This window comes from Phoca vitulina, unplaced genomic scaffold (genome assembly GCF_004348235.1).
Source record: "Phoca vitulina isolate PV1807 unplaced genomic scaffold, GSC_HSeal_1.0 scaffold33, whole genome shotgun sequence".
NCBI lineage: Eukaryota > Metazoa > Chordata > Mammalia > Carnivora > Phocidae > Phoca > Phoca vitulina.
Window position 1 is genome coordinate 848,961 of NW_022589736.1, and position 16,411 is coordinate 865,371.

Consider the following 16,411-nt stretch of genomic DNA (forward strand, 5'->3'; position numbering starts at 1 on the left):
CCCCAGAAGCAAGACCCATGGTTGTTCGATCCCGTTGGCGAGACCATCTGGACCGGCAGAGGCGTCTGTGACTCACACTATGGTGACAGGAGTCAGGGACGTGGCTGGGGGAGGGGGGTCGCTAGTGCCTGGAGGGAGATTGTGAGGGAACTTTCTGGAGCGATGGAAAGATTCTGCAGCTTGACCTGGGTTGTGTTTACACAGGCGTACGGGTATGTAAAAATTCCATCAAGCTGCACACTAAAGACTTATGCACTTTTCTGCGTGTTACGCCTCAATAAAAGTTAACCAAGATACCTAATAATGATGACGATGACAGCTGGGTTCTACGCTGCGTCTCCTTAGACCCTAATCCCGCCGCCTGTAATTACCTGTTCACGTGACCACGAAGGCGAGTCCCACCGCCTTATAATTACGGGTCCACGTGACCACCAAGGCAGTGCCACCGCCTGGTCATTACCAAGGCACCGGGAACAGGGTTTCTGCAAAGGGCTGGAACTGGGAACGCGAGGCTTGCCGGGAAGGAGCCCCGGGCGGGCACTCAGCACCGGCGTTAGTCGGTCACGCGCTAGCGCCGTGTCCGCTGCGTGTCCCGGGCGGAGGACACGGCCCGGCGCCGCCCAGGCAGAGGTGCGGACGTGACTTCGGCCCCAAGGCGACAGCGGCTCCCCACCCCGCCTCCCCCCGCGTCCTGCCGCGCTCCTCGCCGCGGAGAAGCCAGCCAATCCGCAGCCGGCCCGGCCCGGGGTCACTGCATTAAGGGCTTCCGTCACCTAAGCTGACCACGCACCACCAATGGGCGAGCCGCCCTGAGGCCGCCAATGAGCAGCAGCCTTACGTCCTGCGCCGGTTCTGGGCTCCTTCGCAGCGTTTCCGCAGTGAACGCTCCACTCCGAATGCCGGTTGGCTCCCTGCCAGCCAATCACCGGGGCGCCCCAGGCCCGGCAGCCAATGGCAGCCCGCCTTCCCGCGCCGGGCCGCGGCGGTTGGCGCTGAGCTCCCGCAGCCCGCGGGAGGCGGGGGCGGATTGGCGCAGGCGGCGTCCAATGGGCGGCGCGCGCGAGGAGCGGGGCCAATGAGCGCTCCGGGGGCGGTGCGGGCGCGGCGGCGGGCGGCTGCAAGGAGCGGCCGGTGGCGGCGGCGGTGGCGGCGGCGGCCGGTGGCGGCGGCGGCCATGGCGGAGGCGGAAGCCATGGCGGCGGCGGAGGCCGGGGGTGACGACGCCCGCTGCGTGCGGCTGAGCGCCGAGCGGGCCCAGGCGCTGCTGGCCGACGTGGACACGCTGCTGTTCGACTGCGACGGCGTGCTGTGGCGCGGCGAGACGGCCGTGCCCGGCGCGCCCGAGGCCCTGTCGGCGCTGCGGGCCCGCGGCAAGCGCCTCGGCTTCATCACCAACAACAGCAGCAAGACCCGCGAGGCCTACGCCGAGAAGCTGCGGCGCCTGGGCTTCGGCGGCCCCGCGGGGCCGGGCGCCGGCCTCGAGGTCTTCGGCACGGCCTACTGCACCGCGCTCTACCTACGCCAGCGCCTGGCGGGCGCGCCGGCCCCCAAGGCCTACGTGCTGGGCAGCGAAGCCCTGGCCACCGAGCTGGAGGCCGTGGGCGTCGCCAGCGTGGGCGTGGGGCCCGAGCCGCTGCTGGGCGACAGCCCCGGCGCCTGGCTGGACGCGCCGCTCGATCCCGACGTGCGCGCCGTCGTGGTGGGCTTTGACCCGCACTTCAGCTACATGAAGCTCACCAAGGCTGTGCGCTACCTGCAGCAGCCCGGCTGCTTGCTCGTGGGCACCAACATGGACAACCGGCTCCCGCTCGAGAACGGCCGCTTCATCGCGGGTCCGTGCGGCCCGGGGACGGGGGGGTGGGGGCGGGCCGCGGGCCCCTCCTGTCCTCTGACCCCGGGTGCTCTCCCCCCCTCCCTCCCTCCCCTACCTCTCCGCCCCGCAGGTACCGGCTGTCTGGTCCGAGCCGTGGAGATGGCCACCCAGCGCCAGGCCGACATCATAGGGAAGCCCAGCCGCTTCATATTCGACTGCGTGTCCCAGGAATACGGCATCAACCCGGAGCGCACCGTCATGGTGGGAGACCGCCTGGACACGGACATCCTCCTGGGCGTCACCTGTGGTCTGAAGACCATCCTGACCCTCACCGGCGTTTCCACTCTAGGGGATGTGAAGAGTAATCAGGAAAGTGACTGCATGTCTAAGAAGAAAATGGTTCCTGACTTCTATGTTGACAGCATAGCTGACCTTTTGCCTGCCCTTCAAGGTTAAAGATTTAGTGTCTTTAATCTCCAGAATAAAACGAATTGAAAACCACTTACCCAAATTAATAGGTGGGGCTTAAGCATCTGCTCAGCTAGGTGGCTTCAAAGAGTATGCGTGGAGTCAAGTAAAGGCACTAGTTGTTAACCTTGTAAGTAAACGTTTGGGGGGTGATATTGTTTACAGATGCTTCTATTTGAAGATGCACTTTTGAACCTGGAGGGCATTGTGGGGGTCCTGGGCATTGGGTGCCATTGACAAGGACAGGCTTAGCATCTGTCCAGGATTCAGGTAACCTCAGGGTGGTTACCCAGCCTGCTGATGGAACCGAGGCAGGTCTAGGGATGTTAGATGTTTTATTGAAGATTTCATTCAGGGATCGGGCTCCCCTTACAGGCCAAAGGGGAGGACGGTCTGATGATTTTGACTGTTGTGAGAAACTTGTACAGACAGACCCAGGGCCCGTCGGTGCGGTCATCTGCAGGTGAGCCTGCCGTAGCATCCCAGCCCCTCACCTGCAGGGTGGGAGGGGAGGACAGCGCTGCTCCCAAGTGCTGTCTCCCTGTCCTTGGGGTGCAGGGTGCTGACCTCACCACCAGCACCCCACACTTAACGTAAAAACCACTCTTTTGTCACAGTCAAGTGTCTGTTCCGTTTCAGATACCCAGGGCTGCCACACCTCATACGCGGTCACGGAGTTGTGTAAACTCAGTCCAGCTAAGCCTCAGCTTTCTCAAATGTGCATTTAAATCCAGCTGATTTGGACTGAGCATATTCTTAGCTGAGCGGCCAAGAGGGTGTGGATGCCTTTGCTGAACTCTGGGCAGCTGTGCAGAGAGCTCAGAGTAGTGTTGGTACCAAAAATTATTTTTTTAAACTTTTGAACAACTTTGTCAAACGGTGGAATTGAATCTTAAGTGTGTTAATTAATAGCTGTGCTCTGTCTCGTAGGGAAAATCCCACTGAAGAAGTCTGCATGCCCCACAGCCAGCAGCACGGCTAAAGGCATGTGCTGGCCAAGGAATGCCTGTCGTCCTGGGCGCCCTCTGGGTGGGGGAGGAAAGAGGAGTCCCCAAGAACAGGAAATCCTTTTACAAAACATCTAGTCTCTTCCTGTTTTCCTCCCATACTCAGTTGGGGTGGGAGTTAGATGCCAGTGGCCCTTGAGGCCACTTCTCTTGGCTCTGGAGTTCCTTGTCGGAGGCCAGCGGGAAAACTGGCAGGGTCCACCCGCTAGCCGAGGGTTCTTGGCAAAGGGTCCCGGCCTTTTCTTCCTGTTCCCTAAGTTGCTGACCTGATAAGCAGACCGTCCAGCCGCACTTGTAGGGTAGGGCCTGGGAAGCTGTTCCTTTTGGCAGACTCCTTCCCAGCGCCTCACTCTGTACCCAGTGCCCACGAGCCTCTCTCCTAGCCCCAGGGTGACTCCTTCCCTCCTTCTCAAAGTTCTCATAGCAATAAACGGTGTCCTGAACCCGCAGCTCTTCCGAGGCCTGGGGTGTCTGGGGTTTGGACTCTGCTGTGGGGCAACGCGAGGGCAGCCAGCGCCTGTGAGGTTGGTGGTGCTGACGTTGGCTCTGCGAGGTCGGCTCAAGGTGGGTCTGGATATTGAGCAGGCCTGTCAGGGCGTTGTCACCCACACCAGGAGCACGCAGCAGGTGCGGCAAGCAGCAACCCCTCTCCTGCCGGGCAGCAACCCGGGAGCCCCCGTGCACCCCATCTCTGCCCCCCCCGTTGCACTGTGTGAACCGAAATGCATATTAAAGTCTCAAATCCGCGCTGACTCTGGCATTCTTTGCCCCTGTTTTGATAGCAGCCTTTGCTCAGACGCTACAGCCGCCTAGCATCCTGGAGGGGGGGGGGGGGGTGCGTCTGAGAAGGAGGCGGTCTGGGATTCGTTCCAGAGCTGGGATGCTGACCACCACGATGCCACCACATCCCAGGCCCGTCACACAGAGGGCTGGGTTCCGAAGAATCAGCAAGACAGTGGCACAAAGAGCAAGAACAGGAGAGGGCCACAGGGTGAAGGGGGTGCAGAACATGCACGTCCTGCGAGCTGCCAGTGCCAGAGGGAGCCCTGACTCAAAACCCACAGCATCAAAAAGTCGGAGGTGCAAGCTGGGAGCAGAGGCGGCCATCCTGGGCAGGGCAGGGGCCAGCTGACCTGACTGACCGTCGGGGGCGTGTGAACGTTCCAGTCAGCTGCCAGGAAGCCGTCCTGCTCTGTCCTGCGTGCCGCAGACTGCCCATCAGCCCATCCCGTCTGAGGGGCTGGCAAGTGGCTGGGGGTACAGGGGATGGAAGGACAAAGGCAGCGTGCACTCCCATACCAGTCATTCAGGAAACGCGTTTATTGATGGGCTGCCAGGCGCTGAGCTCTGGGACTCCAGAAATAGCTTGATACTGTAACAAGCCTCTTGAGGAAAATGAAGTCTGTCCCCAAACAGACTCTGAAGTCGTCCTGCCCGGGCCTGGGCTGCCTTCCATGCCAATCCGTGGGACTTGATTTCCTTGACAGCCGTGCTCTTCACCCTTTCGGGCCCCCCCACTCCCCGGTCTGCACAGGCTGGGTGTCGGGAGAGCCAGGCACCGTGACAGGCACCCCCCACCCCAAGCGGGGGGGGGCTGTCCTGGCTCCGGCCCTGATATCAGGTGGCTGGGCTGGTGGGAAGCAGTGGGGTCAGGAGAGGAGGGGGCCGGGATGGTTGTTTGGCTCATCACAGGTGTACTAAGGTTTCCCTAGCTGACTCCAAGGGGCGGCAGACAATCCGCACATTGTCACCAGGGCTGCAGCATGGAGCAGAGGCACTGCTGTGAGGACAGCCCCGGGCCTGGGCCTGTCCAGGTGAGTGCCTCCAACCACCCAGCGCCCCCTCCTAGGACAGACACCCAGGGCATGCCCTGCGCAGGGGACGGGAGTGCAGGGCCCACCTCGCACACTTCAGCCCCTGCCTTCCTGAGCCAGCCTGCTCTCCGTTCTCTGCTTTAGGCCCCACAGACTGCAGTGTGCCCCCAGGTGAAGGCCAAGCCCGGCCCTGGGGGCTGCAGAGCCCCTGGCCTGCTGCTGCTGCTGGCACTGGCCGCTGCTGGGGCCGTGGCTGGCGGGCTTCTTGGCTTCGCTCACAGTCCCCCCAAGGTGAGCTCCTGGGGACCTGGCCAGGGCCACAGATAGTGGGAAGGGGAAGGAAAGGCCAGCACCTCCCAGCCCTCCAGTGAAGCCAGGGCTCAGAGCAGTGGCAGGAGGACCAGAGGGGTGGGGGGGTCAGAAACCTCGCAGTAGAACGGGGGGGGGGGGTGTCGGGGGCTGCCCCAGCCCGCCCAGCTGAGCTCTAGCTCCCCGATCTCAGCCTCTGCTGCAGATGCTCCGTCTGACCCTCCCAAGCCCCGGGGCACCCCGATCCAACCAAACTGCCCAGGTGGATGCGGCCCGGAATGTGGCAACCATCTGGGTGACCTCGGCTCAGAGCAACCGCAGCTGGGCAGTGCTGTTCGATGGGCAGAGTGTGAGTGGGCTGGGGGTGTGGCCAGCACCCGTGGATGTTGGGGTGGCCCTGCCTCACCCGCCTGCCTCCCCAGGGCTGCGTCTGTTACCGGCCCTCGGAACACCCAGCCTGCTTCCTCCGCCTGATGGAGCCCCAAGATCGCGAGACCCTGCAGCTGCTGGTGAACATGTCCAGGGTAAGCAGCCCCATGCGGCCAGGCTCCCCGGGCCAGGGGACAGACAAAGGGTCCTGTGTACGGCCCAGGCCTGGGGCAGCTGCAGCTCTGGTTTCAAGGAACAGAAGGCCTGTCTTCCCTTGACCGAGGCTGCTGACAAGAGCAGAGGGTGGTGCTGGCAGCGGGCCAGCATGTCCAGGGATGCACAGGCCCTGCCCCAACCCGGGCAATGCCAGTGCCCCTGCGCCATGGCCCACCAGAGCCTTCTGTGCAGGGCCAAGGGCCCCCCGGCCCCAGCCAGGACACCCACTCTGCCCAGCAGCTGCTGGCAGTGCTGGGGGGGCCGTGAGGTGGACCCTGCCCAGGTGGGGGATTCCGTGCGGCACCTCTGCATGAAGACACCCATTTACTGGGCCCGTCGAGCACAGGGTAAGTCGGGGCGGTGTCATGAGGCCTGGGCTCCTGCAGAACAGTCTGGGGAGAAGGGGGAGGAGCCCTCTGGGGTTCACGGAGGCCCCTTCCCCCAGGGCCCCGGAGGCAGCGGCTGATCTACCTATGCATCGACATCTGCTTCCCCAGCAACATCTGCGTGTCGGTCTGCTTTTATTACCTCCCAGACTAAGTTCAAAGCCTGGCCAGTCCCCCAGGCCAGCCCCGTCACCAGTCACAGAGGGTGGCTGCCGGCAGGAGCTAATAAACCCTCCACCTGGCTGTAACGGTGTTCTCTGTGGCCTCGGGACACAAAATGGGTAGAGTCGGGGGTGGGGGGAGCACTGGCTTGGGGTTGGGCACCAGCCTGGAACCTCCAGGCCCTGTGGATCTGGAATTTCCGGAACAAGTAAAGGTTAGCTCAAGTAGGCTTCTGAGCCTTGTCACATCCACATAAGCAACTGGGAGCTGAGAGAATCCCAGGGCATACTGGCCTGGCCAGTCTAAGCCGGCTGAGGGGGCCAGGGTAGACCAGGCAGGTCCAGCTGGCCAGGCTGGTAGAGGCTAGCCCGTGGAGGTTCACTCTGACCTGGGCAGCTGGGCAGAATGAGTCCACAGGTGCTCCCTGGAGAGCCACCTGAAATCCCAGGGGGGCACGGGCTAGCCCAGCACACTGTCGTTGAAGGCCAAGCAGACAACAGCTTTCTGGTGGCCGCCATACTCTCTCTTGATCTCTCCCGTCTCCACACACCAGAGCCGGGCCAGGTTGTCAGAGGAAGCTGCAGGGAGGGGTGGAGGCAGCAGCTCAGAGTGCAGCCCCAGGCCGGGCCCCACCAGAGCCTGGTTCCCAGGCAGCAGGAGTGCAGGCGGCTGCGGCAGGGACCGGGTTGGCAGCGCGGGGCGGTGGGGGGGGGGGGGTGCTCACCGGTGACGATGTACTGCGAGTCTCCCGAGAAGGCACAGCCCCACATCCAGCCGCGGGAGGACTCTCCTGGGTTGCTGCTCTTGATGCTGAGCTCTGTCATCAGGGAGAAGTTGGATGTCCTCCAAATCTTGCACGTCTGGTCGGCCGAGCAGGTGGCGAGAAGCCTAGGGGTGGGCGTGAGTGTGGTGGGGGTGTCGTCAGCAGCCACGCCCACACGGCACCCCTTTGCCGCACGAGGGCTCCGGCCCCCCGACCCCATACGCACGTAGAGTCGGGGCTGAAGCGGCACTGCAAGGCGTAGCGGGTGTGCGCTGGGATCTTGGTCTTGGGGATAAGCTGTGTCACCTCGTCACCAATGCCCCCCGTCAGGTTCCAGACGTAGCAATTTCCCTGCGATTGGAGGGGAGTCATGGGACACCTGAGCCTTCGGTCTGACATGCAGAGAAGAAGGCCCTGGTGGCCAGACCCGGATAGAGGGGTGGCCATCCCACACGGGGCTGCACACCGGGATCTGGGGGCCGGGGACGTGTGACAGGCACAGCGGGTCCGGGCTGCGGGGAGCACCGGGCAGGCTGAGAGCAGGAGGCTTTCATGCAGAACGCTGCCGGTCAGTGGGAGCATGCGGAACAAGATGGGGGCAGGGCACGTCAGCGGGACCGGCGGAGGGCAGTGTGGGGACGCCAGGGGACCAGCGATTCGTTGAGAGGTAAGGGATGTTGACGGGGAGAAAATGAGGCTGGGCGGGAGAGCGGGGCCACCCCGCAGTGTCTTGAGGCCACGGCGAGGAGCCAGGGCACCATGGCGTTTGTGCAGGGAATGGTGGGGTCGGGCTGGCGCCGTGGAAGGCTGTGCTGGCGGCTGAGGGAGGGTGGTGTGGGGGCGGAGGGTGTCGGGGGGGGGGGGCAGCCACGGGGAGACTACAGCCGCTGTGTGGGGAGAGGAGGCAAACTTGGGCCTGGAGGAGCCAAGGAGAAGAAGGAAGTCGACACTTGAGAAGTTCTGGAGGTGGGAGTGATGCTCGCTGGCTGAGCTATGGCAGTAGTGAGAGGGGGCGTCAGGAGCAACACCCCGCTTTCTGGCTTTGCTGGCTGGGGTGGAGCTGGAGCCCAGGATGAGGAAGCAGGCCCGGGGGGGAGGGGAGGGGGGGAGTCTGAGGAGCATCTGGGGAAAAGCCACGTGCAGGGAATCAGGAAGATCAGGGACCGGGTGCTGAGCTGGCCTCCCCCGGTGCGCTCACACCCCAGACTCACGGTGCTGTTGACGGCCGCCATGTAGCTGGCATCGGGGTCAATGTGGGCCGACGTGATGGAGACCTCAGGCTCAGGTATCAGCTGCTCGTTGTGGTCAGTTTTCAAGTCCCAGATGTGGATGGCGCCACTCTGGTCACCTACAATGAGCTCCGCCTGGGGTGCAGGGGAGGTGAGAGAGGGCGGGTCCCCTGCCCTCCAAAGCCCCACGGTGCCCGGCCCTGTGAATGCCCCTCACCTGGTTGGGGTGCAGGCACACACAGTTAATGGGTGCGTTCACCTGGAAGATGCGCTGGCACTGCAGGTTCCGGGACCTTTGGGGTGGGCACATACGCTCTACTGGACGCTGCTGGCGCCCCCACATGCTCTTTCCCCTGCTGATAGCAGCGGCCTTACAGCAGACACGAGGGAGACTCGGCCCCCCCCCGGGGGCAGCCCCTCGCCCCGGGTGGGACTCACTCTGATGCCATTCACTCTCCATAGCTCCCTGTGGTATCAGGCTGAGGCCGGGCTCCTCCGTGTGTGGCTTCACCCCTGCCCTATCCTGCTTTCGTCACCGCCCTCAATAAATCACCCGCACAGAAAACCCCGTCTCAGCCTCTGCTTGGAGGGCCCTGGCCTGAGACAGTCCCGGCCTGGCCCCCCACCCCCACATACCCGGCCACAGGCCCCTCCTGCCCGGTGCCCCACACCTGAGGTCCCAGATCCGGGCCGTGCAGTCCTCCCCACCCGTGTACATCCAGCGGCCGTCCTCATGGAAGCCCACGGACGCGATGTTCTTGTTGACCCCGTCGTAGCTGATGATGGGGTTGGGGTTGTTGGAGCTGAGATCATACATACGAATGTGCTGGTAACCTAGGGGCACAGGCTAAACTGAAGGGTGGCTGTGCCCAGGCGGGCCCACCAGAGATCAGGGGTCAGGTTGAGGGTACAGGTACCTGCAGCAGCGATCATGCTGCGGTCAGGCGTGATCTCCAGTGCGTTCACCTGCTAGGTCTGTTAAGGAGGAGGATGAACAGAGCACTCGAGGCCCCCACCATCTGGCTCGGCTGCTGCATCCTTTCCAGCCCAGGAATCCCTTCCTTTGCCCAGGCTGTTACCCACCCGGCATCCTTCCCAGTACCGCCCTCCCCACCTCCCCACCGGAGGATACAGAGTCCTGATGCTGCACCGTGCGGGTGCAGATCCCACTGTGCGCCTGCCAGAACCGCACTGTGTGGTCATAGCCTGCAGTGGCCAAGATCACCGGGTCACTGCCCACCGTGCCGGGGGACGTGTTCATGGTGTGGAAGAAGGCTCGGGCCTGCACAGGACGCGACTTCTGAAAGGCAGTGGTCAAAGATCAGAGCATCTGCACAAGAGAGGAGTGTGCAGTATTTACGAAATACCCTCTAGGCCCACTCGGTGCTGAGAGATAGGCATTATCATCCCCATTTTAGAGAGGTGGAAACTGAGGCTTAGAGGTTCAGGGGACGCATGACAACCTGAGGACAGCTCCGAGCTCCAAGGCGCGTGCTCCGTTCCCCGCCCCACGGACCGGGCCGGGATGCCCCCCACCCGCAGCCGGCAGGGGGCAGTCACGCCCGGGGCGCCTCTCTGCCGCAGGGGCGGGCCGCGCATGCGCAGGGCGGTGGAACGGCCGGAGAGGAGAGCCGACTGCAGCGGCTGCGCATGCGTACCAGGCCGGCGGCTAAGCCTGATGGGAGGGGGCGCTCTCTGGCCGGACCCTCCGGCTCCCCGGTGCTCCGCCGACAGCCCTGACTCTGTCCCACTGGGCCAGCTTCCCCCAGGCGCGCTCTCCCGGCCACCCAGCGGCCGCTTTCTGGCCCTCGCCCCGCGGCCACCGTACCTTACATGCAGCTCTGCGCTCCGCCGCGGCCCAGGACGGCGAGCGGAGCCAGAGCGAATCGATAGAGGCCGCGGCCGAGCGTAGAGTTATCGATGGGTCCTTAAGGCGACACCACGCGACTTACGCGGTGATGGTGGGGCGAGACCAATGTTCTGGGGCGGGAGGAGCCAGTAGAGGCCTCCGTGATGCCTGGCCGCAGCCTTCTCCCCACTCGGGCCCCGCACCCTTCAGACGGCTACCCATTTTCCAGGCTTGGTCCCGAGGCCGGGCCGCCCCAGTCCCTCTCCTCCGTCTCCTACCCCCCACCCCTGGCTAGGATGCCCACGTAAGTTGGAGGACGCTCGCCCACTTAACATTTGAATTTCAGGTAAGCAACGATAATTTAAAAAAAAAAAAAAAAAAAAAATTTTTTTTTTTTTTTTTGTTTAAGTATATCCCATGAGATATACTTATCCTAAAAAGTCACTCGTTGCGTATGGGGAATTCACATGTAACTGGGCGTTCTGTAGTTCTATTTGCTAGACATGGCAATCCTAGCCTGGGTCCTTTCAGTCCTCTTCAGCCCTGGCCTGCCCCGTTTGTCCGCCCACTCAGCCTCAGTGACCCCTCCAAAACTGGGGTCCCTCATGCCTCCGGTACCATTCAGCGCTCCCACATTCCAGGCACTGTGGCCTCAGCTCCCCCGTGGTTTCTTCTTCCCGCCATGCTTACAAACGTAGCTACACACCTCCCTTCCTTCCTCTGGCTCCTTGACCAAGGCCACAAACCCCCAGGATGCCCCCAGGCCCTGGGTCCCAGGAACCTTCCGCACCTCCCTCTTTCCTTCCCCTCAGCCCCAACCTCCCCCTCCAGCAGGCCCTCTGCACGGTTCTCAACACCTTTCTGACTCCTGCGTCCTCATTTCTCACTCACCCCTCAGCCCACTGTCATCTTGTGCCCCCAGCACTCCAGTGAAAATATCACAAGGTCACTGACGGTCTCACACTGACAAACCCGATGCATACTTGTCCTTCTGCGTCTTGACACATCTGCACAGTGCTTGACAGCGCTGCTCCTGGAAGCTCCCCTTGCCCCTCAGCTTCCTGCCAGTCTTTCTCTGCCTTCGCCTAGAGGCTGGTCCCCTACACAGTTCTGGTCTCTGCACGCCACTCACCCTGAGGGGCTCGTCTGTGCTCCGGGACTTCCAGTGCCACCCCTGTTTGGGGGCCTTGCACCCTGTCTCCAGCTCAGATCCGCCTCCCTGGTAGACTTGTCCCTTGAACTCCCCACACACAGCTCCACGTCCCGTGGCCGAAACAGTCCGTTATGGACCTCCCCCAAACAGCTTCCCCTTCTGTGTGCCAGAGGCATCCATCACCCCCTCTGCCAGAGCGACCTCCTACCCTGCCTCCCTACCCCCACTCTTGCCCCCATCCAGGCTGCCCTTCACATTGCAGAGTGGTCTTTTATTTATTTTTTTTTTTAAGATTTTATTTATTTAAGGGAGAGACACAGCGAGAGTGGGAACACAAGCATGGGGGAGTGGGAGAGGGAGAATCAGGCTTCCCGCCAAGCAGGGAGCCCGATGCGGGGCTCGATCCCAGGACCCTGGGATCATGACCTGAGCCGAAGGCAGATGCATAACGACTGAGCCACCCAGGCGCCCCCAGAGTGGTCTTTTAAAAACCTAGAAGCCCTCACGGGTCCCCCTCCCCGGCCAGGCCCCTGGCCCCCCGCTGACCTTGCAGCGTTCTCATCTCTCCACGGGCTCCATCCTGCCAGAGTGGGCAACAGCCTTGGGATTCCACCGATGCCACACACTCCCTTCTGAGCCGTTGCCCTTGCCCCACCGAGGATGCGTTCCCCAACACCTCTTTACATGCCGAACTCAGGGTGGTCAGCACCTTTGGAGCATTTTGAGGGCTTATTCTGTGGGAAGCATTATGCTGCTGTTTTTGTTTTAATTGAGGTAAAATCCACACACTAAGAAATCAACCTTTTTTTTTTTTTTTAGATTTTATTTATTTATTTGACAGAGAGAGACACAGCGAGAGAGGGAACACAAGCAAGGGGGAGTGGGAGAGGGAGAAGCAGGCTTCCCGCAGAGCAGAGAGCCCGATATGGGACTCGATCCCAGGACTCTGGGACCATGACCTGAGCCGAAGGCAGTTGCTTAACAACTGAGCCACCCAGGCGCCCATGAAATCAACCATTTTTTAAGGTGTTTATTTTTTTAAGTGCTCTGTGCACCCAATGTGGGGCTTGAACTCATGACCCTGAGATCAAGAGTCACATGCTCTTCCAACTGAGCCAGCCAGGAGCCCCTGAAATGCACCATTTTTTAAGTGAACAAGTCAGTGGCACTTAATACATTCACAGTTCCAGACAATCACTACCTCTGTCTAGTTCCAGAACATGTTCGTCACCCCAAAGGAAAACCTCTGTGCAGTCTCTCCCCATTACCTCTCCCCCCTCAACCTCCCAGCCCCTGGCAAACACCAATCTACTTTCTGTCTCTATGGATTTGCTGTTCTGGATATTGCATATAAATGGAATCCTACAGTACATGGCCTTTGTCCTTGGCTTCTCTCACTGAGCATCGTGTTTTCGAGGTTCATCCAGGTGGTAGCAGGTGTCAGAGCTTCATTCCTTTTTATAGCTGAATAATATTCCAGTGTGTGGCTGGACCACATTTTGTTTACCCACTCACCTGCTGATGGATGCTTGACTTGTTTTCACTTTTTGGCTATTAGGAATTATACTGCTGTGAAGGTTCCCACACAAGTGTCTTTCGGAGTACATGTTCTCATGTCTCTGTATACTAGGAGTGGAATTGCTGGGTCACATGGTAACTGTCTAACTTCTTGAGGAACCGCCAGACCGTGCTGAACGTTTTCCTGCATTATGCATCAGGTCTTCATACTGGCTCTGCGAAGGAGAAACCACCCTCATTTTGGAGACAAGGAAACTGAGGCTCAGAGGTGTCGAGTCATACGTTCCAGGGCACACAGCTGGAACAAAGCAGAACCTATCGTGCCGGCTCTAGGACCTCTTGAGCCCTCCTAGGCCATTGCCTTCAGCTAACAGAGTGAATCCAGCTCCCCGCTGACCTTGCCCCTTCTGGGCATCCCCGACACCTTGCATGTCCTTCTCATCCTCCTCTCTGAGTGCTGGAGCTCTGCCGGGCTCAAAGGCAACTCTGGGAGGGCCAGATGAATATGTGGGGTCGCAATGCTGGGAGACTAAGAGCTCTGTGCACCCCAGCACCTGAAGGACATCCAGAGCAGTGTGAAGCCACCAAGGAGCCTGAGGGCAGGAGAGAGCGGTGGGGCTAAGGGAAGGCTGGAGGATGCCACGTGTCTGTGGGTCCCACCTTTGTCCCAGAGGCCAGGCCCTGGGCTGTTGGCCTTTCCTGTGGGGCTCTGGATAGAGCCTGGGGACCGCATGTGTCCTATGCCTAGTGCTAACGGACGGACGGGGTGGGGCTCCCCACCCAGCCTGAGCTGCCCCAGCATCTATCTCTGCTGGGCAGGAAGAGGGGCCAGGACGCACGGTTGTCAATCCCCTTTTAGGGACCAAGCACCAGCTGAGCGCTTTACCGAGGTGGCATGCGTGAGAATGATGGTAACCTTGGCAGCTGAATGCTGTGTGCCCCCTGCAGCCCGTGGGGGGGTGCATTCCGTCATCCCCATTTCATACGTAAGGGGCTGGGCATCAGGGCTCTGGGGGGCTGGGAGGGGCACCAGGGGCAGCCCCAGCTGCTGGGCAGGAGCAGGGGCTGCGCAGGCCCCCAGCGGAGATGGCCATGCAGCTGGGAAGGGGGCCAGCCTGGGCTGCAGTGAAGCAGCCGCCAGCCCTACTCCAGCCAAGCTCAGCAGCTCTGCTGGCTCAGCAGCCCCTCCTCCCGGGATCCTCAGAGGCCTGGCTTCCTGGAGGGCTGCCCAAGTCCCACGCCTCTGCATCTTCATCCCCCAGCCCGAGCGGCTGGCCTGCCATGCCAGCCCCCCTCCTCAGGCTGGGGGGACCGCAGGCAAACGCACATCTCTGTTTTCACGTGGACCCTCCCATCATCCCTGGGCTGCAGGCAGAGCTGCTGGCCCATTTTACAGATGAGGCAGCTGAGTGTCAGGGCTTGTCCAAAGCTGCTGGGCTGGCTGGTAGCAGATCTAGGACCTCTTGAGTATTCCTAGGCCATTACCTTCATCTAACAGAGTGAATCCAGCAGAATGTGTACAGCTTTCTTCCCAGGTCCGTGTTCCTGAAGATGGACTCCCACAGAAGGTACCCCCTTGTAGGTCTGGGGAGTGACTATGGGGTACCTGTTTGTGGGGTATAGACAGAGCTGGAAGTGGGGCGGCTGCAGGCGGGGCCAGTTCATTACCCAGAGGAATTAGAGAATTCTAATTTGGAACTTGGCCTTTCAGGACACGATGAAGGTATTTTTGTGCAGGTAGGAGGATAGGACATATTTTACTTAATCAGTTATTAGCATGGTTTATGACATTTAAATATCTCGACATTTGGTGTGTGGGCCTCTGTTTTGTACCCTTGCCCCAGGCCCTGCAAATGTTAGGCTCAGGCCAGAGTAGTTTCCCTTAGTCAGCAAAAACATAAAAATAATGGTCAGGACAATAACTATCTTTTCGTTTGTATCCTTTGTAATGCTTCTCGTGTGCCAGGCACACTGCTAGGCTCTGCAGATACTAAGATGAGTAAAATATAGCCCCTCCAGGTACAGAGAGCCAAGAATATCACCATACCCACAGAGCCACTTGCTGAGCACTTACTAAGCTCTACAGGAAGGTGCTTTATGGATACCATCACAAGTAATCCTCGAACAACTTACGGAAACCTCTCATTCTCACCCCCATTTTACAGAAGGGAAACCAAGGCTCAGAAAGACAAAGTGACCAGAAGAACAAACCCAGTAAGAGGCAGAACTGGGACAAATGCTGAGGCGAGTGTGGGTTCAAAGCTCAGACTCATGACTTTGAGATTCTAGGACCTTAGGCCGGTCACTTGGCTTCTCTGAGCCTCAGTTTCTTCATCTGTAAAATGAGCACAGTAAATCTATGAAGTGACCAGCATGGTGCCTGAACCAGCAGATGCCCAGGAAGTGGTCACGATAAAGGATGGGAGGGAAGGACCTTTGTGTTTAGGGACCCCACACCACCCCCTAGGAGCCCAGCATGTGCTGGGAGACCTAAGCTTGCTACCTAAACTCCAAGGAAGACCCTATAGTGGGGACTGATTAGCTGCGTGGATCAGGGGATCCTAGTGCCTGCTGCTTCCCCCCCCCCCAACCCGGCCGCCTTCCTCTTGGACCTGCTTGATGGTCTGGCTGTAGGAAGAGGGGTGTCAGGCCATCATATGTGTAGACCCCTCCAAAAGCTCTTGACAGCCTTGCCCTGGTGAGGTGATGATCTGCCCCTCCCTGCAAATGAGGAAAGTGAGCCTGAGCCAGGACTCAGACCCCAACCCATCTGTCTGTGGAATACTGCAGCCACGACAAGGGTGAAGGCCCGAGGCCCAGGAGGTCAGAGGGGTGAGACCTCTGTGCACGTGTATGTGTGTGTGTACGCGCCTGTACCTGCGTGTGGTGCGGGCAGGGGAGCATGAGGGAGTGGGGACTGGTCAGAGTCTGTGGAGCAGGACTGTCCTGCCCCAGGACCCCCAGGGTCTGCGACTGGAGGCTGGAGGGTTAACAGACTTGGTGGGGGATCAGGGCAAGACTGTGACCCCATGGGTGCTGGGGATGGGGGGTTGAGCCCCTATAGGTGGTAGGCTTGTGGGGCTGCACCCCAGTGGGTGCTGGGGGGCGGCACTGGGGGTAGGGTTCAGGTTGAGGCTGGGGGGCAGGGAGCTGTTGCCCTGCATTGTTTATGGAGAGAGCTGGAGGCTGCAGGGGAAGAAGCAGCAGTTGGGGGTGGGGGTGCGGGTTCCCTGACACCGAATTCATTATTGGGAGATTCCTCTTCACAATCCCTCGACACCTCCCACGGGAACCACGGGCCAGAAGTGTCTGACAGCCTCTGGCAGGCCCGCTCCCGTGCCGCCGCGGGTGCCCG

General features: G+C 60.6%; 3 protein-coding genes across 7 annotated transcripts; 2 read left to right on the plus strand and 1 right to left on the minus strand.

The window, feature by feature from the left end:
- The first annotated feature begins 1,161 nt into the window (after nucleotides 1-1,161).
- On the plus strand, nucleotides 1,162-2,314 carry PGP (phosphoglycolate phosphatase). The gene is made up of 2 exons (XM_032426015.1): nucleotides 1,162-1,832; nucleotides 1,944-2,314. Exons 1-2 carry the CDS (start codon nucleotides 1,175-1,177, stop codon nucleotides 2,267-2,269), a joined length of 984 nt encoding a protein of 327 aa, XP_032281906.1. The 5' UTR covers nucleotides 1,162-1,174; the 3' UTR covers nucleotides 2,270-2,314.
- A 2,737-nt stretch (nucleotides 2,315-5,051) lies between these two features.
- On the plus strand, nucleotides 5,052-6,536 carry BRICD5 (BRICHOS domain containing 5). Its single transcript, XM_032425510.1, is given in 7 exon segments — nucleotides 5,052-5,102; nucleotides 5,247-5,393; nucleotides 5,605-5,760; nucleotides 5,834-5,935; nucleotides 6,189-6,248; nucleotides 6,250-6,343; nucleotides 6,442-6,536. Coding segments are annotated over 7 exon segments (705 nt in total).
- On the minus strand, nucleotides 6,481-10,434 carry MLST8 (MTOR associated protein, LST8 homolog). 5 transcript variants are annotated; one of them, XM_032426010.1, is made up of 9 exons: nucleotides 10,365-10,434; nucleotides 9,669-9,836; nucleotides 9,454-9,505; nucleotides 9,208-9,370; nucleotides 8,754-8,889; nucleotides 8,519-8,671; nucleotides 7,534-7,658; nucleotides 7,269-7,432; nucleotides 6,481-7,122 (listed from the first exon to the last, which is right to left on the minus strand). In XM_032426010.1, the coding sequence occupies exons 2-9, from the start codon at nucleotides 9,795-9,797 to the stop codon at nucleotides 7,004-7,006; spliced, it is 1,041 nt and encodes a 346-aa protein (XP_032281901.1). In that variant the 5' UTR covers nucleotides 9,798-9,836; nucleotides 10,365-10,434; the 3' UTR covers nucleotides 6,481-7,003. The 5 variants fall into 5 exon arrangements, with proteins under 5 accessions (XP_032281901.1, XP_032281903.1, XP_032281902.1 ...); XM_032426012.1 differs by having other exon boundaries at nucleotides 9,669-9,866; nucleotides 10,365-10,394; XM_032426011.1 differs by lacking the exon at nucleotides 10,365-10,434 and adding an exon at nucleotides 10,000-10,353.
- Nucleotides 10,435-16,411: the final 5,977 nt, after the last annotated feature.

What these genes read in the sequence shown, in the direction of transcription:
- MLST8 (XM_032426010.1), bottom strand. Translation starts at nt 9,797, where the DNA reads ATGAACACGTCCCCCGGCACGGTGGGCAGTGACCCGGTGATCTTGGCC. An exon ending in TGTGCCTGCACCCCAACCAG is followed by an intron (nt 8,672 to 8,753) that starts GTGAGGGGCATT and finishes CCTGCACCCCAG; the next exon opens with GCGGAGCTCATTGTAGGTGA. An exon ending in CTCGCAGTACATCGTCACCG is followed by an intron (nt 7,123 to 7,268) that starts GTGAGCACCCCC and finishes CCCTCCCTGCAG; the next exon opens with CTTCCTCTGACAACCTGGCC.
- PGP (XM_032426015.1), top strand. Translation starts at nt 1,175, where the DNA reads ATGGCGGAGGCGGAAGCCATGGCGGCGGCGGAGGCCGGGGGTGACGAC. An exon ending in GAACGGCCGCTTCATCGCGG is followed by an intron (nt 1,833 to 1,943) that starts GTCCGTGCGGCC and finishes TCCGCCCCGCAG; the next exon opens with GTACCGGCTGTCTGGTCCGA.